The 27,822-nt window shown below is 45.0% G+C and overlaps 1 protein-coding gene and 1 pseudogene across 1 annotated transcript; one reads left to right on the top strand and one right to left on the bottom strand.

Moving 5' to 3' along the window:
• The window catches only part of LOC148477266 (uncharacterized), a 78,291-nt pseudogene that overhangs the window by 11,973 nt on the left and 38,496 nt on the right, over window positions 1-27,822 (bottom strand).
• LOC148477267 (uncharacterized) lies at window positions 22,988-27,354 on the top strand. Its single transcript, XM_088456961.1, has 4 exons — window positions 22,988-23,087; window positions 24,224-24,321; window positions 24,465-24,765; window positions 25,817-27,354. The coding sequence occupies exons 1-4, from the start codon at window positions 23,003-23,005 to the stop codon at window positions 26,908-26,910; spliced, it is 1,578 nt and encodes a 525-aa protein (XP_088313087.1). The 5' UTR covers window positions 22,988-23,002; the 3' UTR covers window positions 26,911-27,354.

Consider the following 27,822-nt stretch of genomic DNA (forward strand, 5'->3'; position numbering starts at 1 on the left):
GAGGGGGAGCCCGCTGCCGCTATCGCCTCCAGTCGGTCCTCAGAGACCGGAGGCAGCGTCTTACCTGATCCCCGCTGCTCCGGCAGCAGTCGTGGGAGTCCCCAGAGCCCGGCTAGTACAGACTCTGGGGTCCCGCCACAATCCCCAGATCTGTACTGGCTTATTTTATTTAAAAGAGTTTTAATTTATTTTATTTATTTTTCACTACTCTTCAGAGCGGCAGCATCAGACTATCCATTGGACGTCCAAGATGCCACCGCTCTGAAGAGTAGTGAAAAATAAATAAAATAAATTAAAACTCTTTTAAATAAAATAAGCTTAGGAGCTGCTAAGGGTGACCCGACTCCGGCAGGGCACCAACTAAAATTGAGGTGCCTCTGCCTTGGGGGCGGGGTTATAGGGAGAGTAGACCCAGAGCATCCTGGGAGCTGAAAGGTTTAACTGCGTGGTGCCCGGATTTGGTTCCCAACCTACACCCCAAGGTTAACCCTGTGGACCCCCTATGGACCCTGAAGAAGAAATATATTTAAGTGACTGTTAAAGTGAGACATATTTTATTGATATTATGTTGATATTTACATGTTGCATTATATTGTGTTATTGTAGGTAAAGGTTTTACATCCTCTGTAAATAAATGCACTAATAACTTATTACATATAATATCTTGTACTAATGAAAGTCCCTTTTGTTAGGGCACACCCAGGGATCCACATAAACTAGAGTCTGGCTAAAGAGGTCGTCACCTATAGCAACTGCCTTTCCCATAGATATTTATATTCTCACAGATACTTGGATGTCTCCAGGTCTTATACTCAAGATAGTAGGAGCTTATGATGGAAACCAGGTGGCAGCAGAGAGTAAGCTGGAGTGGGAAACAGGGTGCAATGAAACCGGAGCCAGATGACTGGTGCTGAGAACCAGGAGGCAATAGCTGAGATCAGGGTCAGCAATCAGGAGAAGAATGAAACCGGTACTGAGCTTGAAGATCAGGAAATCAGGACAGGAAGCAGGGACAGGGTGCAGGAAGGTCCGGATGTTTAGGAACAAGCAGGAGGCACACAAAGGCAGGAACAGGTGCAAGGGGAGTCAGGATTCCAGTAACAGACAGGAGGTATCAGGGAGCAGGTCAGCACCAAGGACAGGATGCTATAACAGAGAGGTTATGTCCTCACTGCCTCTTACATAAACAGACACCCAATCAGCATGCCCGCTGGGACAAGCCCTCTAATCTGCGTAAATCCACTGTAAGGGAAAACAGCCAGACAACAGCCGGGACCAGAAGGCAGTGCGGCTGACATGATGATATCATGCAGCGTCCTGGTAGCCTAGCAAAGGCCAGAACAAGGTGGGGCTGTGTGAGCGGTTGCAGAGGTTATATGAGTTCAGAGGATATATGATGAATATACAGCACTATGCTAGTTTTAGGCAGGTGTGGAAAAAATGCTGCAAAGTAAGAATGATTTCACAAATATAAGTATTAGTTTATTTTTATCAATTAACAAAATGCAAAGTGAATGAACAGAATCTAAATCTAATCAATATTTGGTGTGACCACCCTTTGCCTTCAAACTGCATCAATTCTTCTAGGTACACTTGCACACAGTATTTGAAGGAACTCGGCAGGGAGGTTGTTCCAAACATCTTGGAGACCAAACCACAGATCTGTGGATGTAGCTTGCTCAGATCCTTCTGTCTCCTCATGTAATCCCAGACAGACTCGATGATGGTGAGATCAGGGCTCTGTGGGGGCCATATCATCACTTCCAGGACTCCCTGTTCTTCTTTACGCTGAAGATAGTTCTTAATGACAATGGCTGTATGTTTGGGGCCGCTGTCCTGCTGCAGAATATATTTGGAGCCAATCAGACGCCTCCCTGATGGTATTGCATGATGGATAAGTACCTGCCTGTATTTCTCAGAGATGATCATTATCACCTGTTGGTATTATTGGTTAATCATACACCTGACTATAATCATACAAAATCTCTGACCTTGTGCAAGTGTACCTAGAAGAACTGATGCTGTTTTGAAGGCAAAGGGTGGTCACACTAAATATTGATTTGATTTAGATTACTGTTCATTCACTTTGCACTTTATTAATTAATAAAAATAAACTAATAACATTTCTATTTCTAAAAGCATGCTTACTTTGCTGCATTTTTTTTCCATACCTGCCTAAAACTTTTGCACAGTATTGTATATGGAGTTTCACCCAAAACTACACACACACGTTCTCACTAGGACACCCTGTAAAATACAAATAACAAAGCACAAACAGCTATTACCAACAGTGACCAAGGATCTAGGCATTCAGATGCATCATTTGAGGTTTCCAATCAGATCTTGTGAATGGTGATTGCCATGTTTTTGGACCTGTTTTATTGACTGTATTATAATTTCTCTATGACGTGGATCATTATAATCCTGTGTTTCAAATACACACACACATGATGTGAGGGGGAGAGCAGGAGTATAATAATGGCTGATGTATCCTGATGTATGAGATACACCAGAGAGTGTGGGGAGGAGACTGGTCAGATCTCTGGGCTGGTAACACACAGTGACATGATGTGAGGAGGAGAGCAGGAGTATAATAGGGGCTGATGGCTCCTGATGTATGAGATACACCAGAGTGTGTGGGGAGGAGACTGATCAGATCTCTGGGCTGGTAATACACAGTGACATTATGTGAGGAGGAGAGCAGGAGTATAATAGGGGCTGATGGCTCCTGATGTATGAGATACACCAGAGAGTGTGGGGAGGAGACTGGTCAGATCTCTGGGCTGGTAACACACAGTGACATGATGTGAGGGGGAGAGCAGGAGTATAATAGGGGCTGATGGCTCCTGATCTATGAGATAAACCAGAGAGTGTGGGGAGGAGACTGGTCAGATCTCTGGGCTGGTAATACACAGTGACATGATGTGAGGGGGAGAGCAGGAGTATAATAGGAGCTGATGGCTCCTGATGTATGAGATACACCAGAGAGTGTGGGGAGGAGACTGGTCAGATATCTGGGCTGGTAACACACACACACATGATGTGAGGGGGAGAGCAGGAGTATAATGGGGGCTGATGGCTCCTGATGTATGAGATACACCAGAGAGTGTGGGGAGGAGACTGGTCAGATCTCTGGGCTGGTAACACACAGTGACATGATGTAAGGGGGAGAGCAGACGTATAATAGGGGCTGATGGCTCCTGATGTATGAGATACACCAGAGAGTGTGGGGAGGAGACTGGTCAGATCTCTGGGCTGGTAACACACAGTGACATGATGTGAGGGGGAGAGTAGGAGTAATAGGGACTGATGGCTCCTGACTCCCCCACTGAGCAGATACATTTTCCTCATTAGTTTGTACTGACAGAGAAGGGTGTAGGATTAGAGATTGCTGTAGTGACTGAACAAGAAAAATACGCAACTTTTTCTGTAGTAAGTGAATATAACTCACCTGTGCTGATATCTGTAAGTATTTCCTCCTCCTTATACTGCTGATCACCCCTCACATACGTCTCTTCTTCTCCCTCTGTATCTACTGCTTTATTATCAGTCACATAAGTCTCTTCTTCTTCTATATCTTCTGTTTTATTATCAGTCCCATACGTCTCTTCTTCTCCATCTGTATTTTCTGCTTTCAAAGCAGTCACGTACATGTCTTCTTCTTCTTCTATATCTTCTGCCTTATTAAGAGTCACATACGTCTTTTCTTCTATATCTTCTACCTTATTATCAGTCACATACGTCTCTTCTTCCCCCTCTATATCTTCTGCCTTCATATCAGTCACATACGTCTCTTCTTCTCCCTCTATATCTTCTGCCTTCATATCAGTCACATACGTCTCTTCTCCCTCTATACCTTCTGCCTTCATATCAGTCACATACGTCTCTTCTTCTCCCTTTATATCTTCTGCCTTCATATCAGTCACATACGTCTCTTCTTCTCCCTCTATATCTTCTGCATTCATATCAGTCACATACGTCTCTTCTCCCTCTATACCTTCTGCCTTCATATCAGTCACATACGTCTCTTCTTCCCCCTCTATATCTTCTGCCTTCATATCAGTCACATACGTCTCTTCTTCCCCCTCTATATCTTCTGCCTTCATATCAGTTACATATGTCTCATATTCTCCCTCTGTATCTTCTATCATAATATTAGTCAGCGCTATACACTAAACAGAAATAGTTTTTAATTTTAGATTTCATTAATAGACATTAAACAGTAGGATATCAGTGTATAACACACACAGCTTTAGACCCTACATTTCACCCACCTGATGCTCCTGTGGGATCTTGTGATTCTCCTCTGTGTTACTGTATACTATCCCATTCCCAGCAGTCATCTCTCCAGTCAGCAGCTTGTTGGTGAGTTCCAGTATCTTCTGGTCATTGTGTCTCTCATGTATCAGTGAGTGAGGTGATGGCACCGTGATGGAGCTCTGGGTCCTGCTCAGTCCTCCTGATAAACAGGGACGGCTGCTGAGTGTCTCACCGTCACCGGATGTCTTCTTCACTACTGTGTAATCCTGTGTATTGGAGGAGGACATCAATGAGAAGGTAAATTAAACCTAAATGGGACTGTTTATTCAAGTGATCACTTTGCATAATATACAAGAAGACAATTTTACAAATACATGTCTTGCAACAATCTAGTATATACAGGAAAATGTACAGTATATAATATCTCCTGCTGCTACATCTTTGTGTCAATGACAGAAAGAAAATAACATAATATGTGAAATGTAATAACTCCCAACTACAGTCAGGACTGATACCAAGGACTGAGAACAGCTGCTCTGAGCGATCTAGGTCAGAGTGATGTCACAGTGACCCTCCCAGATCTCGTCACCTCCCAAATCACATACCTGTATCATTAATATAGATGTAAGTGATGTCACTGTGACACCACCAGATGTCCTCACCTCCCGAGTCATGTCCCTGTATTATTATAGATATAAGTGATGTCACTGTGACACTCCCAGATCCCCTCACCTCCCCAGTCATGTCCCTGTATTATTACTATAGATATAAGTGATGTCACAGTGACACTCCCAGATCCCCTCACCTCCCCAGTCATGTCCCTGTATTATTACTATAGATAAAAGTGATGTCACTGTGACACTCCCAGATCCCCTCGCCTCCCCAGTCATGTCCCTGTATTATTACTATAGATATAAGTGATGTCACTGTATAACTCCCAGATCCCCTCACCTCCCCAGTCATGTCCCTGTATTATTACTATATCCTCTCACCTCCCCAGTTAGTACGTAGATGATCTCCAGGGTCAGATGTAAGATCCTCTCAGTCCTGTGACTCTCGTCCTTTTCCATCCTCAGTGAATCAGTGAGAATACAGAACGTGTGATGTGTAATAAAGACTCTGGTTCCTCACAGCAGGACTGTCTAGGAATAAATAGAATATAATACACATCACAGAGAACACATGTAACACAGTCAGATATGTAACACTGAGTGACCAGTAAGTCTCCCCTATCCCCTCAGCCATAGAGCCCTGGTCAGTGTCTGTCAGAGGTCCCTGTGACCCAGCCCCATAAGACTTCTCAGAGGCCGTTATACAACACTGTACTGCATCAATGCTCCTCTCCTGGCCGGAGGTCTTATTCCTCCCAGACACAAAATCAGATGCTCTTTGCACCACTGGAAATAAGCTACATTGGTGTTAGGACACAGGACCTCATTCAGAGGCGGTCGTTAGATGCAAGCGGTCGCCCTGAATTAGGGCGGCCGCTTGCATACTGAACGACCACCTCCTTGTCGATCGCTAAGCTGTGGGTTAACACCCACAGCTCTAGCGACCGACATGGGTGATGGTCGCGATGGTCAAGACCATCGCAACTTACGACCAGACCCTAAGGTTGGGTCTGGGCACTCGTAAGCCCCAGGGAGCTTCCTGCTCTGATCGAGCAGGAAGCTCCCCACTGACATCACGCCTCCGTTTGGGCAGGCACGCCCCCTGCCCGCCCACCAAATGGGGAGAGCTGTCAATCACCATCGACTGCTCGCCCCATCTGGTGCGAGACCCTTAGCGACGGCGCGCCCGTCGCTAGCCGGGTCTCGCGCATGCGCACGACGGAGCCGGCTTCATCGTGCGCATGCCCAGTGGGGCAACATCGAGTCGGTTGCGAGCGCTTAGCGCTCGCGACCGACTCTGAATGACCCTCACTGTCCTTTATTTTGAATCTGGCCTGCAGCACCTCTGTGCCACCAGAGGTGCTGCTGATGTATTCTGACATTGTCTCCTCACATGCAGGAATATTACTCCCCTGTTTAACCACCTGCACCTGTCTCAGATACTATTTATTCCTGCCCCTCACTATGCACCCTGCTGGTTATTGACTGTTTTAAATGGATTGTACTCCATGGCCTGAACCTGATCTCCTGTCTACTGGACTTCTGCAAAATGCAGCTCCACTGATGTCTGTGAGTCTGTCTCATCTACTCTGCAGCTTTTTGCCTTTCCTTGTATATAGCTTGTATATCCCCAGCCTATAATATGTGCAGCTAAAGCCAGCTGGGCCTCTGCAAGCTGTCCCTCCTATTACTGCATGTGACTCTGACTCACCCACTCTGCAGTATATGGTTCTTGTTTGTACCCAGTCTGTATATCCCCAGCCTATAGTATGTGCAGCTAAAGCCAGCTGGGCCTCTGCAAGCTGTCCCTCCTATTACTGCATGTGACTCTGACTCACCCACTCTGCAGCATATGGGTCTTGTTTGTATCCAGCTTTGCAGACCCTCAGGTTTCTGTTACCCCCAGTTCCCGTCCGGTTCATGTATCACTCCTGGATTCTCTGCATTGCCTGCACTATGGTTTTGTTTCATCAACAATTTATATTTCACTATGCTCCTGACTCCACAGCTGTCATTACAAGTATCCAGTTACATAACAATGGGACAGAAACAGGGCTTTCCAGATCATTTGTTTTCTGTTTTAATGTCACCCTAGAAACAGACAATGTCAGACCCTATAATCACATAAAATATAAATTACACAAATGACACTATTCACTCTATTTCCTAGAGATATACATATTACATACATGCATACATACATAGAAATAACATCCATGCATAAATACATATATAATCAGAATGGGGCATTGCTAAGGTTTTGTCACAAGCTCTGGGAATGATTCCGGAACTCCCCCATAACTCTCTCCTGGGATATCACCAATATGTTATTATTACTCGCACATATATATGACACACTACTCCATTATAAAGACTCCCGGTAGCTGAGCTTTACAGCTATATGCTACTTATTGCACTTTTATATGCCACAAATACATTACGTGTTATCATAAGCAAAATACATAAAAAAATCAGGAGTCTGGAATCTTTTTATAGCAGCTGTGAGGAACACAGACAGGACCTGGATCGTTCAGAGCAGCTTTGAGTAACCCAGATAGGACCTGGATCGCTCAGAGCAGCTGCGAGGAACACAGACAGGACCTGGATCGCTCAGAGCAGCTGTGAGGAACACAGACAGGACCTGGATCGCTCAAAGAAGCTGTGAGGAACACAGACAGGACCTGGATCGCTCAAAGAAGCTGTGAGGAACACAGACGGGACCTGGATCGCTCAGAGCAGCTGTGAGGAACACAGACAGGACCTGGATCGCTCAGAGCAGCTGTGATGAACACAGACAGGACCTGGATTGCTCAGAACAGCTGTGAGGAACACAGACAGGACCTGGATTGCTCAGAGCAGCTGTGAGGAACACAGACAGGACCTGGATGGCTCAGAGCAGCTGTGAGGAAAACAGACAGGACATGGACCACTCTGAAAAAAACTAATCTGGAAAGAATAAATTGGAGATCTCAGAGAGACAATAATGATTTTTTCACTACAGAGACAATGAGGCCGATTCAGAGTTGGGCGAAGAAGAGCCCACAGCTGGTCTATCGGTACTCGCCCATGTGTGACTATATCCAAATGGTGCTACAAAGCCCTTCCCTGGTGTATATCTGTGCGTCCGAATGAGCCAGGACTGAGACACTCAGTATGACCATCCATAGGCGCTGTAATACTGCCTGGGGTGTCTTTAGACGCCGCCATCGGTTGCACCAGACCTATGGTGGGGCAGATTATCATCTCCAATTTGAGCGATTGAACATCTATGTATGCAAACCCCTCAGTCACATGCCCACAACACTCCCATGACACGCCCACAGCGCTCCCATGACACACCAAGAGACGAGGAATGATACTGGAGAGAAAATAAGAAAATAGGTACTGGAAGAAAGAGAACGAAGGAAAGAAATAGGAAGGAAGATATTGGATAGAAAATACAAAGTGGAAGGAAGATACTGGAGTGAAGCTACCTAGTGGAAGGAAGATACTGGAGTGAAGATACCTAGTGAAAGGAAGATACTGGAGAGAAGATACATAGTGGAAAAAGATACTGGAGAGAAGATACATAGTGGAAGAAGATACTGGAGAGAAGATACATAGTGGAAGGAAGATACTGGAGAGAAGATACATAGTGGAAGGAAGATACTGGATAGAAGATACATAGTGGAAGATACTGGAGAGAAGATACATAGTAGAAGGAAGATCCTGGAAAGAAGATGCATAGTTGAAGGAAGATATTGGATAGAAGATACATAGTGGAGAGAAGATACTGTAGAGAAGATATATAGTGGAAGGAAGATACTGGAGAGAAGATACATAGTGGAAGGAAGATACTGGAGAGAAGATACATAGTGGAAGGAAGATCCTGGAGAGAAGATACATAGTGGAAGGAAGATCCTGGAGAGAAGATACATAGTGGAAGAAGATACTGGAGAGAAGATACATAGTGGAAGGAAGATACTGGAGAGAAGATGCATAGTTGAAGGAAGATATTGGATAGAAGATACATAGTGGAGAGAAGATACTGTAGAGAAGATATATAGTGGAAGGAAGATACTGGATAGAAGATATATAGTGGAAGGAAGAAACTGGATAGAAGATATATAGTGGAAGGAAGAAACTGGAGAGTAGATAGATAGTGGAAGGAAGATACTGGAGAGAAGATACATAGTGGAAGGAAGATACTGGAGAGAAGATACATAGTGGAAGGAAGATACTGGAGAGAAGATACCTAGTGGAAGGAAGATCCTGGAAAGAAGATGCATAGTTGAAGGAAGATATTGGATAGAAGATACATAGTGGAGAGAAGATACTGTAGAGAGGATATATAGTGGAAGGAAGATAATGGAGAGAAGATACATAGTGGAAGGAAGATACTGGAGAGAAGATACATAGTGGAAGGAAGATCCTGGAGAGAAGATACATAGTGGAAGAAGATACTGGAGAGAAGATACATAGTGGAAGGAAGATACTGGAGAGAAGATGCATAGTTGAAGGAAGATATTGGATAGAAGATACATAGTGGAGAGAAGATACTGTAGAGAAGATATATAGTGGAAGGAAGATACTGGATAGAAGATATATAGTGGAAGGAAGAAACTGGATAGAAGATATATAGTGGAAGGAAGAAACTGGAGAGTAGATACATAGTGGAAGGAAGATACTGGAGAGAAGATACATAGTGGAAGGGAGATACTGGAGAGAAGATACATAGTGGAAGGAAGATACTGGAGAGAAGATACATAGTGGAAGGAAGATACTGGAGATAAGATACATAGTGGAAGGAAGATACTGGAGAGAAGATACATAGTGGAAGGAAGATACTGGAGAGAAGATACATAGTGGAAGGAAGATACTGGAGAGAAGATACATAGTGGAAGGAAGATACTGGAGAGAAGATACATAGTGGAAGGAAGATACTGGAGAGAAGATACATAGTGGAAGGAAGATACTGGAGAGAAGATACATAGTGGAAGGAAGATACTGGAGAGAAGATACATAGTAGAAGGAAGATACTGGAGAGAAGATACATAGTGGAAGGAAGATGTGCCACCACTGAAGAGATGAACAAAAAGAAATAATAAGCAATCTATCTGATCAAGTGCTCAATAAGGCCCAAGTACATCTTCTCAGCCAAGGATTATCTGCTGCTGATTGGCTGCCGGTCCGTGAGCTCCAATTGGCTCACGAACGGTGACTATTTGATTGACAGTGGTGCTTTTAGCAATGCATGCAGGGTAGCTGGGCCGCGTCACCGGAGACATGCTGTGCTGCGGCCAATCTCTGACAGCCTGACAGGGATTGGCAGCGGCACAGCGCGTCCCCAGGGACCCGGCTCTTTTTTAAAAGTGAGTCCCGAGGCCTTAATACCGGGTAAAATATGCGCTATAGCGTGTATTTGCGATCACTGCATCAACCAGACACATCCCCTGGTGTTACTGTATAATGGGCCAGATTCAGCACAGATTGCAAGTCTGCAAACGCACGCACCCGGCCGCTGACAAATTATGCAAATGAATGTGTGATCGCAATGCCACCGCAGCACAAAATGCAGACGCCCAGCGGTACATAATGCCGCCCCATTACCTTTACTTACATCCACAATGCCTTGTAAGACAGCGAAAACATTGGTAACATCGAGAACCATCGGACACATACGCACAATAGTGGTTGACCAGACCACACTCACAAATTGCTAAACTTCCTCTGTGCATCTAGTGCTCAAACTGCGTATGTCGTCATAGGGGCTTATTTATGCATGCCCCTGTAATGGCATCACCACCCACAAACAGCACTTCCTGTCACTCAATGCTGGGTCTGTGTATAAACTGTGATCGCTTCCCTGGTCGCAGTGGCTAGCTCGTGCAATGCGATGCATATGCATGTGCATAACACAACAATCGGCCGGGTGCATGCGAATTAGTACTTATGTTCCTTGCTGAATCAGGCCCAATGTCTCATTCCCAGCAGTCACCTCTCCAGTCATCACCCAGACACATCCCTTGGTGTTACTGTATAATGTCTCATTCCCAGCAGTCACCTCTCCAGTCATCACCCAGACACATCCCCTGGTGTTACTGTATAATGTCCCATTCCCAGCAGTCAGCTCTCCAGTCATCACCCAGACACATCCCCTGGTGTTACTGTATAATGTCCCATTCCCAGCAGTCACCTCTCCAGTCATCACCCAGACACATCCCCTGGTGTTACTGTATAATGTCCCATTCCCAGCAGTCACCTCTAAAGTCATCACCCAGACACATCCCCTGGTGTTACTGTATAATGTCCCATACCCAGCAGTCACCTCTCCAGTCATCACCCAGACACATCCCCTGGTGTTACTGTATAATGTCCCATTCCCAGCAGTCACCTCTCCAGGCATCACCCAGACACATCCCCTGGTGTTACTGTATAATGTCTCATTCCCAGCAGTCACCTCTCCAGTCATCACCCAGACACATCCCCTGGTGTTACTGTATAATGTCCCATTCTCAGCAGTCACCTCTCCAGTCATCACCCAGACACATCCCCTGGTGTTACTGTATAATGTCCCATACCCAGCAGTCACCTCTCCAGTCATCACCCAGACACATCCCCTGGTGTTACTGTATAATGTCCCATTCCCAGCAGTCACCTCTCCAGTCATCACCCAGACACATCCCCTGGTGTTACTGTATAATGTCCCATTCCCAGCAGTCACCTCCCCAGTCATCACCCAGACACATCCCCTGGTGTTACTGTATAATGTCCCATTCCCAGCAGTCACCTCTCCAGTCATCACCCAGACACATCCCCTGGTGTTACTGTATAATGTCTCATTCCCAGCAGTCACCTCTCCAGTCATCACCCACACACATCACCTGGTGTTACTGTATAATGTCCCATTCCCAGCACATCCCCTGGTGTTACTGTATAATGTCCCATTCCCAGCAGTCGCATCCCCAGTCATCACCCAGACACATCCCCTGGTGTTACTGTATACTGTCCCATTCCCAGCAGTCGCATCCCCGGTCATCACCCAGACACATCCCCTGGTGTTACTGTATACTGTCCCATTCCCAGCAGTCGCATCCCCGGTCATCACCCAGACACATCCCCTGGTGTTACTGTATACTGTCCCATTCCCAGCAGTCGCATCCCCGGTCATCACCCAGACACATCCCCTGGTGTTACTGTATAATGTCCCATACCCAGCAGTCACCTCTCCGGTCATCACCCAGACACATCCCCCGGTGTTACTGTATAATGTCCCATTCCCAGCAGTCACCTCTCCAGTCATCACCCAGACACATCCCCCGGTGTTACTGTATAATGTCCCATTCCCAGCAGTCACCTCTCCGGTCATCACCCAGACACATCCCCCGGTGTTACTGTATAATGTCCCATTCCCAGCAGTCACCTCTCCGGTCATCACCCAGACACATCCCCTGGTGTTACTGTATAATGGGCCAGAATCAGCACAGATTGCAAGTCTGCAAAAGCACGCATCCGGACGCTGCCAAATTATGCAAATGAATGTGATCGCAACATACACAATGCCTTGTAAGACAGCGAAAACATCGAGAATCATCGAACACATATGCACAATAGTGGTTGACCATACCTCACTCAGAAATTACTAAACTTCCTCTGTGCATCTAGGGCTCAAACTGCGTATGTCGTCATAGGGGCTTATTTATGCACGCCCCTTTAACGCCATCACCACCCACAAACAGCACTTCCTGTCACTCAATGCTGGATTTGTTGACCAAGGCGATTTAACACTTGCACAACTACAGCATCTTATTCAAAATGACAAAATCTGGTGCCTGTGTCCACTTAACCAACCTATTTATGCCCAAGTCCTTGTTGTACCAGGACAATTACAATTTCAATTTGTGTAAGAGACACAATTTTTTGTTAATACAAATTTAACATAGTGATCTAACTAGATCTAATTTTATTAATAAAACGTATTGAATAAATTGCTGGAGCACAAAGTGAATAAGAAGCTGTCCGAAAATTAAGATAACTTCAGCCTCGTTCTGTGCTGGGAGCTGTGTTATTCCCCCTCATATATCACTGTCCGGTCCCCTCTCACCTATATAATAATAATACCACATATGTGTGTGCTGGGAGCTGTGTTATTCCCCCACATATATCACTGTACGGTCCCCTCTCCCCTATATAATAATAATACCACATATCAGTGTGTACTGGGAGCTGTGTTATTCCCCCTCATATATCACTGTACAGTCCCCTCCCCCCTATATAATAATAATAATAATAATAATACCACATAGTGTGTGCTGGGAGCTGTGTTATTCCCCCTCATATATCACTGTACAGACCCCTCTCCCCTATATAATAATAATACCACATATCAGTGTGTGCTGGGAGCTGTGTTATTCCCCCTCATATATCACTGTACGGTCCCCTCTCCCTATATAATAATAATACCACATATCAGTGTGTGCTGGGAGCTGTGTTATTCCCCCTCATATATCACTGTACGGTCCCCTCTCCCTATATAATAATAATACCACATATCAGTGTGTGCTGGGAGCTGTGTTATTCCCCCTCATATATCACTGTACGGTCCCCTCTCCCTATATAATAATAATACCACATATCAGTGTGTGCTGGGAGCTGTGTTATTCCCCCTCATATATCACTGTACAGTCACCTCTCCCCTATATAATAATAATACCACATATCAGTGTGTGCTGGGAGCTGGGTTATTCCCCCTCATATATCACTGTACAGTCACCTCTCCCCTATATAATAATAATACCACATATCAGTGTGTGCTGGGAGCTGTGTTATTCCCCCTCATATATCACTGTACAGTCCCCTCTCCCCTATATTATAATATAATATATACAGGACACGTTACCTGGCTCCGGCTGTCAGGAATGTCTATGACAAAATGGCAGCTAAAGCCCCTGTGGCCCCGCCCCCTCTGCTCTGTGACTGGGAGACTATAAGAATATGGCCGCCGGTCACCGTACATGAGGACATCATTAGACTATACAGCTGTTACTCTAGTGATGAAGCTGTGAGCGGCAGGTGCAGGGGGTCTTCTGGTTACAGGACGTCCTTCCTACTTTGTGCCGCCTGATTGGCTACTCGCTGCTGCCAATCACCGAACTGAGAGGAACGAGAGGAGGGCGGGCACTATGATAGGAGGGGCGGGGCAGACAGTAGCCTTAGCCCCACGGAGGAGAGAGGGGCGTGGCTATATAGAGGGGCGTGTCTTCTTGTATAACTGCTACTTCCGGGTGACGGTCCCAGCAGGAATAAGCAGCAGGTGATGGTATTTATTGTTATTATACAGGGGGAGCAGAATGTGGTGCCTCATTTTTATCATACAGGTAGATCAGACACCAGTGTTCTATATAATACACGTGTAACAGACACTGGTGCACTGGTGTTACTATAATACAGCTGGAGCAGCCTTTAATGCTGCACTTTGAGTATACAGGTAGAGCAGATGCCAGAACTTTTTGTTACTCTAATACAGCTGGAGGAGACTCTGGTGCTGCATTATCATACAGGTGTAGCAGACCCCAGTGTTGGTATGATACAGGAGGAGCAGAACCTTTTGTTACTATAATACAGCTGGAGCAGACTCTGGTGTTGTATTCTCTTTATACAGGTGGAGCAGAAACCAGTGCTTGTATAATACAGGTGGAGCAGAACCTTTTGTTATAATAGTACAGCTAGAGCAGACTGCTGCATTATTTTTATACAGGTGGAGCAGACCCCAGTGTTGGTATAATACAGGTGGAGCAGGCTCTGGTGCTGCATTATCATTATACAAATAGCAAAAGCAGAAAGTTCTCTCTTTTTTGGGGCACTCACCCTACTAATAATAAAGTGTAACCTGTAATAGTGTCAGTAAGAAATGACCGAGGTGTTATCTGTATAGCGCAATAAGTCAGGAAATACACAGAACGTAACATAAAGAGGATATAAAGCCTGGTCTAACCAGGGCCAATAACCCCTCAGCACTGACCAGCTGTGTGATGGGAGACGTATATAGTGATTATCTGTATCATTTATGGTCAGACAAATACATCATGGCCCAGTGCTGTGTGTGTGTATATAGAGAGAGAGAACGGAAGGTGCGGCACTCACAGCATACAACAACAGCTGACAAGAGGCGGTGGGGTATATCAACCTTTTAGTTCAATAAAGACTTTTTTCAAGATAACAAAGCTGTACACAAACATACCTTATATACAGGCATCTCATCACACGTGAAGCCGTTTCCCCGGCTCTGGGACTGCGCACCCGCCCGGCGGTGCTGTTGGATGACGTCATCACGCTGTCAGTGGACGCTCATACCTATGACACCATCACCATGGTTACTAAAGTAACTCCTAATGGACAAAAATGCGTACATATAAAAAGACATGTAAAGAAACACAATACACATACATGACTGCCTATTGCACCAATCACATGGCTCTCAGCTGGGGGCTAAGTAATGGTAAGTTTAGTCGCTACAAGCTAAAGAGACCCCTAACAGCTGACATCTTGGACCAATATCAAGAAAAAAGCCCACAGAGAAGCTAATACATAAACTTTATGTTACCATTATACGCACAAAGTCAGAAAAGCTGACACATCAGTGCGATATTGGAGAACTCACAGTTGGGCTACTAAATGAATTTATAGTGCCTTTGTACCTAAGGCTCCATGAGGACAGATTAAAGTTACAAAACACTATCATATGAAATACTTTCATTTAGGCCCCTAGGATGGACCACATCCAAACGGGATATCCAACGTGCTTCACACTGTAATAATTTTGAAGCTCGATCACCTCCACGCAAAGGGGGGGAAGGTGGTCAATCATATGGTAGCGTATGCTGGCCAAGGGATGTTTAAATATGGCAAAGTGCCGAGCTACCGGCTGTTCACTAGTGCCTGATTCTAGGGCTTGACGAATGGCGGAGCGGTGTGCCACCATACGCTCCTTAAATTTCCTTTCGGTCTTACCAATGTAGGTGAGGCCGCATGGGCAGATGACTTGATAAACCACATAACTTGTATTGCAGTTCAATAAGTACTTGATGGAGATCTTTTTTCCACTATGGGGATGCGAAACCGAATTACCTACAATGAGATATTGACATGTGATACACGGGCATTTAATGCAACCCACTTTTGCATGTGTAAAGAACCTAGTTGAGGGATTTTCATTCAACTTAGAAATATCGGTCTTCACCAAGCGATCACGCAAATTGCTTCCTTGTGAATAACTTGGCATAAGCTGGGCACCAGTAAGATGTAAATTGCTGTCTGATTCGATGATAGGCCAATGTTTCTTAGAAACTTGGTTAATCACTTGGGACGCTGTGTTAAACCTGTTGACCCAAGGAAATTTTGGAATAGAAGAATTTTTCCTCTCTTTCCGTGATAAAAGTTGATCTCTTATTAAGCACCATAACTTTTGCTTTAGTTTGCTCTAAGGCTTTTCGTGAGTATCTTCTGGCATAAAACCTTTCAATAAGCTCATTTAGTTGATTGCTGGCTCTCAAAGGATCACTATTGATACGCCTCACCCCAATCATTTGTGAGTAGGGGAGCCCCCGGATCAGACTCTCAGTTTTGCACTTGTAGCAGCAAATTTCTATCTGTGGGTTTTGTGTATAATGTTGTAATTATAGAGTTGTTATCAATAATTATTTTGACATCTAGAAAATGAATTTCTTGCCTACTCATGTTAATAGGTTAATTGATTTTATTATGATTTTCCATGAATAGCTGGAACTCATGTCCTTCTCCACTCCAAAAATTGAGCAGATCATCAATGAAACAAGAGTAGGAAAATATCTTTTAAACAACCTGTGTATCGCTATACTTCAAACATTACGATATTCGCATAGACCGGGGCTGCGCTAGAACCCATAGCGCAGCCCTTTGTCTGTAGGAAAAAGCTTTTATCATAGATAAAGAAGTTGTTAGTAGCAATTCCAGTAATTTTTTTACAAATACCAAACTGAAATCATGAGGAATCTAATTATATAAAGAGACTACATCAATTCCTATAAGTCAACAAGTTTTAGGTACACAAGCAATAGATTTAATTCTCTCCAGCAAGCTGGTGGTATCAAGTAAGAACGAAGGTTTGTTCTGAATAAGGGGCTGCAATAAATTATCCCAAATAATTGCACAGGGCTGTAATAGCGAGCCCCTAGCCGAGACTATGGGGCATCCGGGCGGAGGATCAATGCCTTTGTGGATCTTAGGAATCAAGTAAAACAGGGGTTACTATTGGAAAAGCTGGAATTAATGACTCTATAAGTTTTGCTGTGATCAATTGCAAGTCCATAGCCTGTTGAAGAATAGTCATTATTTTTTTCTTGCATGATGCTGTAGGGTCACCAGGAAGCTTAGAATACACATCTCTATCAGAAAGTTGGCATTCAGCTTCTAATCGATAATCAGTAAGGTCCTGCAGCACTATAGCGCCGCCCTTGTCCACAGGGCGGATTATAAGATTTTTGTTGTTGGATAATGCAAACAGTGCTTGGCGTTCCAAGACAGAGCGGTTAGGGTGAATCGGAACTTTTTTTATTTCAGTGCTCGCTAACTCATGGTCCAAGATTCTGACGTATGTTTTGATGTTGGAGTTTGATTGGGGTTCAAAAGAGCAGCGGGGGCCCACAGCTTTCAATTTAGAAGGAATTTGATCCTTGTTTTCCATCACTTGATCTTTAAAAAATTCTTTGAGTTTAAGTTTTCTCTGTAGGGTATTTTTCTCTATGTCCCATTGAAACTCATTGAAGGGTACAGTAGGGACAAATTAAAGATTAAATAGTAGGTCTTTCGGGACCGAGGTGGCTTCCCTGCATCAAGATTATTGGCCATGAGAGGACCTTTGGTGTGACCTCCAGCAATGCCGTGTGGTGGTCAGTGAGCAGCCCTATGAAGCTGGGGCAGAGGAACTTCTGAGAAACACTGACCTAGACTCTATGGCTCTGGGAATGAGGGGACTTAGTGGTCACTCAGTGTACTCTTACATTTATATAGGCAACATGATAGCGTAGTGGACAGCATTTCTACTCTGCTCTGTGGTCGTGAATTCAATTCCCAACCAAGGTCCTGTATGTGTGGATTCTGTAGGTTTTTCCTTGTTTGCATTGATTTCTTCCAGGTGCTCTGGTTTCTTCCCATTCTCCAAAGCCACACTGGTAGGTTAGTTGGCTTCTTTCATAAATACCCCTGGTGTGTGTGTGTGTGTATAGGCTGTCCATGTGGTAGGAAATGTAGATTGTAAACTCCCCTGGGGCAGGGACAGATGTGATTATATATTCCCTGTAAAGCACTGTGTAATATGTGCACACAACATACATAACTGGTAAGAAATAGCATCTAATAATTATATTTATTCCTATATTTCTGTGCAGTGATGAGTCACATGACTGCGAGGATACTAAATCTCACACTGGAGATCATCTACCTGCTGACTGGGGAGGTGAGCGAATCTGAGCATGTCAGAGTGACTTCACTTATATCTATAGTAATAATACAGGGACATGACTGGGGAGGTGAGAGGGTCTGGGAGTGTCACAGTGACATTACTTATATCTATAGTAATTATACAGGGACATGACTGGGGAGGTGAGGGGATCTGGGAGTGTCACAGTGACATCACATATCTATAGTAATTATACAGGGACATGACTGGGGAGGTGAGGGGATCTGGGAGTGTCACAGTGACATCACTTATATCTATAGTAATAATACAGGGACATAACTGGGGAGGTGAGAGGGTCTGGGAGTGTCACAGTGATATCACTCATCTATAGTAATAATACAGGGACATGGCTGGGGAGGTGAGAGGGATCTGGTAGTGTCACAGTGACATCACTTATATCTATAGTAATTATACAGGGACATGACTGGGGAGGTGAGGGGATCTGGGAGTGTCACAGTGACATCACATATCTATAGTAATTATACAGGGACATGACTGGGGAGGTGAGGGGATCTGGGAGTGTCACAGTGACATCACTTATATCTATAGTAATAATACAGGGACATAACTGGGGAGGTGAGAGGGTCTGGGAGTGTCACAGTGATATCACTCATCTATAGTAATAATACAGGGACATGACTGGGGAGGTGAGAGGATCTGGGAGTGTCACAGTGACATCACTTATATCTATAGTAATAATACAGGGACATGACTGGGGAGGTGAGGGGATCTGGTAGTGTCACAGTGATATCACTCATATCTATAGTAATAATACAGGGACATGACTGGGGAGGTGAGGGGATCTGGTAGTGTCACAGTGATATCACTCATATCTATAGTAATAATACAGGGACATGACTGGGGGAGGTGAGGGGATCTGGGAGTGTTACTGTGACATCACTTATATCTATAGTAATAATACAGGGACATGACTGGGGGAGGTGAGGGGATCTGGGAGTGTCACAGTGACATCACTTATATCTATAGTAATAATACAGGGACATGACTGGGGAGGTGAGGGGATCTGGGGTGTCACAGTGATATCACTCATATCTATAGTAATAATACAGGGACATGACTGGGGAGGTGAGGGAATCTGGGAGTGTCACAGTGACATCACTTATATCTATAGTAATAATACAGGGACATAACTGGGGAGGTGAGAGGGTCTGGGAGTGTCACAGTGATATCACTCATCTATAGTAATAATACAGGGACATGACTGGGGAGGTGAGGGGATCTGGGAGTGTCACAGTGACATCACTTATATCTATAGTAATAATACAGGGACATGACTGGGGAGGTGAGGGGATCTGGTAGTGTCACAGTGATATCACTCATATCTATAGTAATAATACAGGAACAATGACTGGGGAGGTGAGGGGATCTGGGAGTGTTACTGTGACATCACTTATATCTATAGTAATAATACAGGGACATGACTGGGGGAGGTGAGGGGATCTGGGAGTGTCACAGTGACATCACTTATATCTATAGTAATAATACAGGGACATGAATGGGGATCTGGAAATGTCACAGTGACATCACTTATATCTATAGTAATAATACAGGAACAATGACTGGGGAGGTGAGGGGATCTGGGAGTGTCACAGTGACATCACTTATATCTATAGTAATAATACAGGGACATGACTGGGGAGGTGAGGGGATCTGGGAGTGTCACAGTGACATCACTTATATCTATAGTAATAATACAGGGACATGACTGGGGAGGTGAAAGGTTCTGGGAGTGTCACAGTGACATCACTTATATCTATAGTAATAATACAGTGACATGACTGGGGGAGGTGAGGGGATCTGGGAGTGTCACAGTGACATCACTTATATCTATAGTAATAATACAGGGACATGACTGGGGAGGTGAGGGGATCTGGGGTGTCACAGTGATATCACTCATATCTATAGTAATAATACAGGGACATGACTGGGGAGGTGAGGGAATCTGGGAGTGTCACAGTGACATCACTTATATCTATAGTAATAATACAGGGACATAACTGGGGAGGTGAGAGGGTCTGGGAGTGTCACAGTGATATCACTCATCTATAGTAATAATACAGGGACATGACTGGGGAGGTGAGGGGATCTGGGAGTGTCACAGTGACATCACTTATATCTATAGTAATAATACAGGGACATGACTGGGGAGGTGAGGGGATCTGGTAGTGTCACAGTGATATCACTCATATCTATAGTAATAATACAGGAACAATGACTGGGGAGGTGAGGGGATCTGGGAGTGTTACTGTGACATCACTTATATCTATAGTAATAATACAGGGACATGACTGGGGGAGGTGAGGGGATCTGGGAGTGTCACAGTGACATCACTTATATCTATAGTAATAATACAGGGACATGAATGGGGATCTGGAAATGTCACAGTGACATCACTTATATCTATAGTAATAATACAGGAACAATGACTGGGGAGGTGAGGGGATCTGGGAGTGTCACTGTGACATCACTTATATCTATAGTAATAATACAGTGACATGACTGGGAAGGTGAAAGGTTCTGGGAGTGTCACAGTGACATCACTTATATCTATAGTAATAATACAGGGACATGACTGGGGAGGTGAGGGGATCTGGGAGTGTCACAGTGACATCACTTATATCTGTAGTAATAATACAGGGACATGACTGGGGGGGGTGAGGGGATCTGGGAGTGTCACAGTGACATCACTTATATCTATAGTAATAATACAGGGACATGACTGGGGAGGTGAAAGGTTCTGGGAGTGTCACTGTGACATCACTTATATCTATAGTAATATCCGAGCAGCAGGGAGTCGTTCTCGGATATAGTATTAATCCCACAGTTCTCACTGTAGTTGGTATGTATTACATTGCTATCAGTATGTTGTTCTTTCTCTGTCACTTACAAAAAAGTTTTTGGGGCTGCTAGAGATACTATATACTCCACATTTTCATATATATGGGAGATTGTTATAAGATGTTTTTTTTGTAAAATAGTCTACTTGAATTTTATGCAATTTGATCACCTGAATAAACCGTCTCATTTAGGTGGTTTAATTGACCTTCTCATTGATATTTTCCCAATACACAGGATTACACAGTAGTGAAGAAGACATCCAGTGAGTGTGAGACACACAGCAGCCATCTCCGTATGTCAGGAGGACTGAGCAGGACCCAGAGCCCCATCATGGTGCCTCCACCTCACTCACTGATACTAGAGAGAGACAATGACCAGAAGATCCTGGAGCTCACCAACAAGATCATTCAGCTGCTGACTGGAGTGGTGACTTCTGGGAATGGGACATTATACAGTAACACCAGGGGATGTGTCTGGGTGATGACTGGAGAGGTGACTGCTGGGAATGGGACATTATACAGTAACACCAGGGGATGTGTCTGGGTGATGACTGGAGAGGGGACTGCTGGGAATGGGACATTGTACAGTAACACCAGGGGATGTGTCTGGGTGATGATTGGAGAGGGGCATGCTGGGAATGGGACATTATACAGTAACACCAGGGGATGTGTCTGGTTGATGACTAGAGAGGTGACTGCTGGGAATGGGACATTATACAGTAACACCAGGGGATGTGTCTGGGTGGTGACTGGAGAGGTGACTGCTGGGAATGGGACATTACACAGTAACACCAGGGGATGTGTCTGGGTGGTGACTGGAGAGGTGACTGCTGGGAATGGGACACTATACAGTAACACCAGGGGATGTGTCTGGGTGATGACTGGAGAGGGGCATGCTGGGAATGGGACATTATACAGTAACACCAGGGGATGTGTCTGGTTGATGACTGGAGAGGTGACTGCTGGGAATGGGACATTATACAGTAACACCAGGGGATGTGTCTGGGTGGTGACTGGAGAGGTGACTGCTGGGAATGGGACATTACACAGTAACACCAGGGGATGTGTCTGGGTGATGACTGGAGAGGGGCATGCTGGGAATGGGACATTATACAGTAACACCAGGGGATGTGTCTGGTTGATGACTGGAGAGGTGACTGCTGGGAATGGGACATTATACAGTAACACCAGGGGATGTGTCTGGGTGATGACTGCAGAGGTGACTGCTGGGAATGGGACATTATACAGTAACACCAGGGGATGTGTCTGGGTGGTGACTGGAGAGGTGACTGCTGGGAATGGGACATTACACAGTAACACCAGGGGATGTGTCTGGGTGGTGACTGCAGAGGTGACTGCTGGGAATGGGACACTATACAGTAACACCAGGGGATGTGTCTGGGTGATGACTGGAGAGGTGACTGCTTAGAATGGGACATTATACAGTAACACCAGGGGTTGTGTCTGGGTGGTGACTGGAGAGGTCACTGCTGGGAATGGGACATTATACAGTAACACCAGGGGATGTGTCTGGGTGATGACTGGAGAGGTGACTGCTGGGAATGGGACATTATACAGTAACACCAGGGGTTGTGTCTGGGTGGTGACTGGAGAGGTCACTGCTGGGAATGGGACATTATACAGTAACACCAGGGGATGTGTCTGGGTGATGACTGGAGAGGTGAGTGCTGGGAATGGGACATTATACAGTAACACCCGGGGATGTGTCTGGGTGATGACTGTATCATTGTGTGTGTCAGGTTCCTATAAGGTGTCAGGATGTCACTGTCTATGTCTCCATGCAGGAGGGGGAGTATATAGAGGAATACAGGGCTCTGTACAAGGACGTGATGATGGAGAATCACCAGCCCCTCACCTCACTGGGTAAGAGGAGACTGGCATTTATTGTACAGGGGAGAGCAGGTATGGGGGCCCCCTATATACACATCACCTGATAATCACTTATAGATGTGTCGTCTTACATCTGTCCTCAATACGCCACAGCGTGACTTGCCTGGCAGCTCACTCTGGTCCCATGCAACTCTGCTAAAGTTGAGCATCTTTCATACAGATGTGTCCTCAAATCTAACCTAAATAACAGAACACAGTGGCCCTGATTCAGAGCCGGACACTCTGACAGAGCGCTCGCTCTGAATCAGGGCCGTCCTTCGATTTATTTTAGAGCGGCCTCCTGGTCGCTCACATAGCTGTGGGTGACCACCCACAGCTATAGCGAGCGGCCAGGAAGATGGTCTCGATGGTCAAGATCATCGCGACCATCGGGCTTGCGACGAGACCCTTGCGGTAGGGTCTCATTGTGATGTCACTTGTGATGTCAGTGGGGCCGGCCCTAGACGGAACGCCTCCGTCTGGGTAGCCACGCCCCTGGCCCACCCAGCAAAGGGGGCGTGCTGTCACTCAACATCGACAGCATGCCCCCTTTGTAGCGAGACCCGGAGCGACGGCTTGCCCGTCGCTATCCGGGTCTCGCGCATGCGCACGACAGAGCCGGCTCCGTCGTGCGCAAGCGCACTGGGCCAACATCGACCCGCTTGTGAGCGCACAGCTTTCGCGAGCGGGTCTGAATCAGGCCCAGTGTGACTTGCCTGGTGTGAGTGAGCCACCAGGTCCTGTGCTACTAGGACACACCAGCAGACTGTGCTGATTAATGTGATATGTGACACTTGTATATCTGTTTGCACCTATGTCTGTATATGAAGCACAGCGGAACTTGGAATGAAAAAAGCTGCGGCCGCTACATTGTAGCACTTCGTATACAGATTCAAAGACTCAGTCGCACACAGATATACAAGTGCTGCATGTCAATTAATCTGCTGGTTTCTTTGCATTGTCACTTAGATGGATTTTCAGCAAAAAAAGTTGCAAAAAAGTCACCTGGCGCTAGCAGTGTCTCATGGAACTTGGCGTTCCGTAAGGGGCTTTTTGTCTCGACTGCAGCAAAGATGTGTAAGGGCACATCTATATATACAATGTACTCAGTCACTGTGTGTCTCCTACAGATGGACCCAGTAACAGAAATACCCCAGAGAGATGTCCCTGTTCTCTTTATTCACAGGATTGTACAGAGAAGAATCACAGGATCCCACAGGAGCATCAGGTAGGTGGGATTTAGGGTCTCACCAGTATACAACAGTGACTATCACTACATGATGCATAGATAAGCTGTGTGTGTCTTATACACTGATATTATACTGTTTAGTCTCAATTAAATCAGACATTATTGTTATATGGATCATTTAGAGTGAAGATCTTGCTGATATTAAGGCAGAAGATACAGATGGAGAAGAGATGTATGTGACTGATAATATGGCAGAAGATATAGAGGGAGAAGAAGCGACGTATGTGATTGATATGAAGGCAGAAGATATAGAGGGAGAAGAAGAGATGTATGTGACTGATATGAAGGCAGAAGATATAGAGGGAGAAGAAGAGACGTATGTGACTGATATGAAGGCAGAAGATATAGAGGGAGAAGAAGAGATATATATGAGAAGTGATAAGCAGTGTAAGGAGGAACAAATCCCTACAGACATCAGCACAGGTGAGTTATAAACACATCACATATTCTCCTTACTTACTCAGTCACCACATCAATGTAAAAGTTTATGAGGGAATTGTATCTGCAAAGTGGGGTAGTCAGCTGCCATCAACCCCTATTAGTCTCATGCTCTCCCCCCTCACATCATATCACTGTGTGTTACCAGCCCAGAGATCTGACCAGTCTCCTCCCTGCACTCTAAAACCATATACTCCCACATCACAACAAACTCCATGTATACACACACAAAGCTATAAGCACACACTTATTATTGCACAGTCCTTCCACCAATGCTTGTCTACAATGATTGATTCAAACTATAATAGTACTGTCTGTGTGACACTTTGGAGAGAGGTGGTGAGTCTGATAGAGTGAGAGTTCCAGAGGTGAGGAGCAGCACAGGCAAAGTCTTGGAGGCAGGAGTGGGAGGATATAATGAGTTGGGTGGCGAGACGCCAGGCATTGGCAGAGCAAAGTACTGTAGGTGATGAGAGTGTGGAGGGAGGGATTTATAAAGAAATGAAGGGCGAAGACATATGGTGACTTTATAGGTGATTGTAAGGAGCTTGAAAGTATTCTGAAGGGGATGGGGAGCCAGTGTAGGACCTGTAGTAGAGGGGAGGCAGAAGCTGTAGTTTGGAGATGAGCTGGGTTGAGGACAGATTGCAGTGGAGAGAGATGGGTGTTGGGGAGGCCACATAGGAGGTGGCTGAAGTAGCCCTTTGTAGAGATGAACAATGAGTGGATGAGGGTCTTGGTTACCTCTAGGGTAAGAAAGGGTCTGATCCTGGAGATATTTTGAAGGTAGAAGTGGAAGACTGGGAGAGGGACTGAATGTGGGCATGGAAGCAGAGGGCGGAGTTAAGGATATCTCCAAGACAGCAGACTTGTGGGATAGAAGAGATGGTGAGGTTGTCGATGGAGGTGAGGGGACGCCAGATGGTGGGAAGACAATCTGCTCAGTGTTAGACATGTTAAGCTTAAGAAAGCACTGTGATATCCAAGAACATTTGCTCTCAATGTAAGTTGTTTATTCTTATACATTTGTTTCCAGAAGATGGACACACAAGCAGGAATACCTCGCAGAGAGATCTCATCGTGTCACCAGATTTTAAAATAGAAGATAAGAACATCCGACAGGATTCCTCAAGAGAAACTCCAATTACCCTAAATATACATCCAGCACTTCACAGTGCAGATATGTCATTTGGTCCCTCTAATCATGAGGAACGTTCTCCTCCTGATAATTCAGAACTTGCTACACACAGTACAGCTCATATAGGTAATAGAATATTATCTTGTTCTAAATCTGGTAAAAGTTCTATATGTCGGTCAGTTTCTGTTAGACATCAGAAAACTCACACAGGTAAGAAGCCATTTCCATGCTCTGAGTGTGGAAAATGTTTTACACAGAAATCTGATCTTGTTGCACATCAAAGATGTCACACAGGTGAGAAGCAATTTCTATGTTCTGAGTGTGGAAAATGTTTTACACTGATATCACATCTTGTTACACATCAGAGACGTCACAGAGGTGAGAAGCAATTTCCATGCTCTGAGTGTGGGAAAGGTTTTACAGTAAAATCTGATTTTGTTACACATCAGAGAACTCACACAGGTGTGAAGTCATTTTCATGTTCTGAGTGTCGGAAATGTTTTACACATAAATTTGATCTTGTTACACATCAGAGAACTCATACAGGTGAGAAGCCATTTCTATGCTCTGTGTGTGGGAAATGCTTTACCCAGAAATCTCTTTGTGTTAGACATCAGATTACACACACTGGTGAGAAGCCGTTTACTTGCTCTGAATGTGGGAAATGTTTTTCATATAAAGCAGCTCTTGTTATACATCAGAGAAGTCACACAGGTGAGAAACCATTTCCATGTTCTGAGTGTGGGAAATGTTTTGCACAGAAATCAGGTCTTGATAGTCATCAGAGAAGTCACACAGGTGAGAAACCATTTCCATGTTCTGAGTGTGGGAAGTGTTTTGCACAGAAATCAGATCTTGTTAAACATCAGAGACGTCACACAGGGGAGAAACCATTTCCATGCTCTGAGTGTGGGAAATGTTTTAATCAGAAATCAGGTCTTCATAGACATCAGAGAACTAGACACAGGAGAAATACAACTTCAATGAGCTGATATTCATGGACCCAAAGTGCTGCACAGAGCACAATCCAGGTGTGTAGAGGGAAAACACAATGAATAGCATCTGAATAATGTGCACAATAAATACTAATCTGGGGAGACTCATCCTAGTTGGAGTTTCTACATCCTCATGGGACCCCAATAGTTCCTACCAATTGGTGTTTATTGTGCTACCATCACATACAGCTACAGTGTTATCAGCTCTGTATATGTGACCTGCAGACGCTCCTGGTGACTGACCACAGTGTGGTTTATGCTCTCACCATTTTATTCACCTATATCACATTTATATGCTTTGGATATTAAATAGCTGCTGATTATTTACACTATGGCCGATTGATGCAACTAATGTATATTAGGTACTGCATCGATACTAACTACTGTAAAAGCTGTGTACATTAATGTATATAATAATATAATAAAAGCCTTTGTGTCATACAGTATGCTGGATGTACCATTCACTCCCTGAAATCTAGATTCAGAGAACACAGATGAACATAGTAAAGGGTCACCAGCCGCACAGTGTATCGCAGCACTTTGCTACCAATCACAGCTGCGCTTCTGAAGACCTGTCACATGTAGGGGTGCAGCATGTGTGGAGGACAAGCAGGGGCGCAGACAGGCTCAGGAACTTATGTGCTAAAGAGGCATTATGGATGTTTACATTACAAACCTTGTTCCCACAAGGGCTCAGTGATACTATAGATCAGGGGTGGCCAACCCGCGGCTCTCGAGCCGCATGAGGCTCTTTTGAGCTTCTAATGCGCCTCTGCAGACCCCCCAATATTTACTGAGAATACTGGTCTCTGAAGCCATCAGAGACTAAAGAAGCCTCTGATCGCTTCAGAGGCCAGTGTTCCCAGTAATGCAATGCACGGGTGGTGTCCTGATGTCACTCGCCATGTG

The sequence above is a fragment of the Taudactylus pleione genome, unplaced genomic scaffold (genome assembly GCF_031769625.1).
Source record: "Taudactylus pleione unplaced genomic scaffold, aTauple2 ptg000730l, whole genome shotgun sequence".
NCBI classification, from domain to species: Eukaryota; Metazoa; Chordata; class Amphibia; order Anura; family Myobatrachidae; genus Taudactylus; species Taudactylus pleione.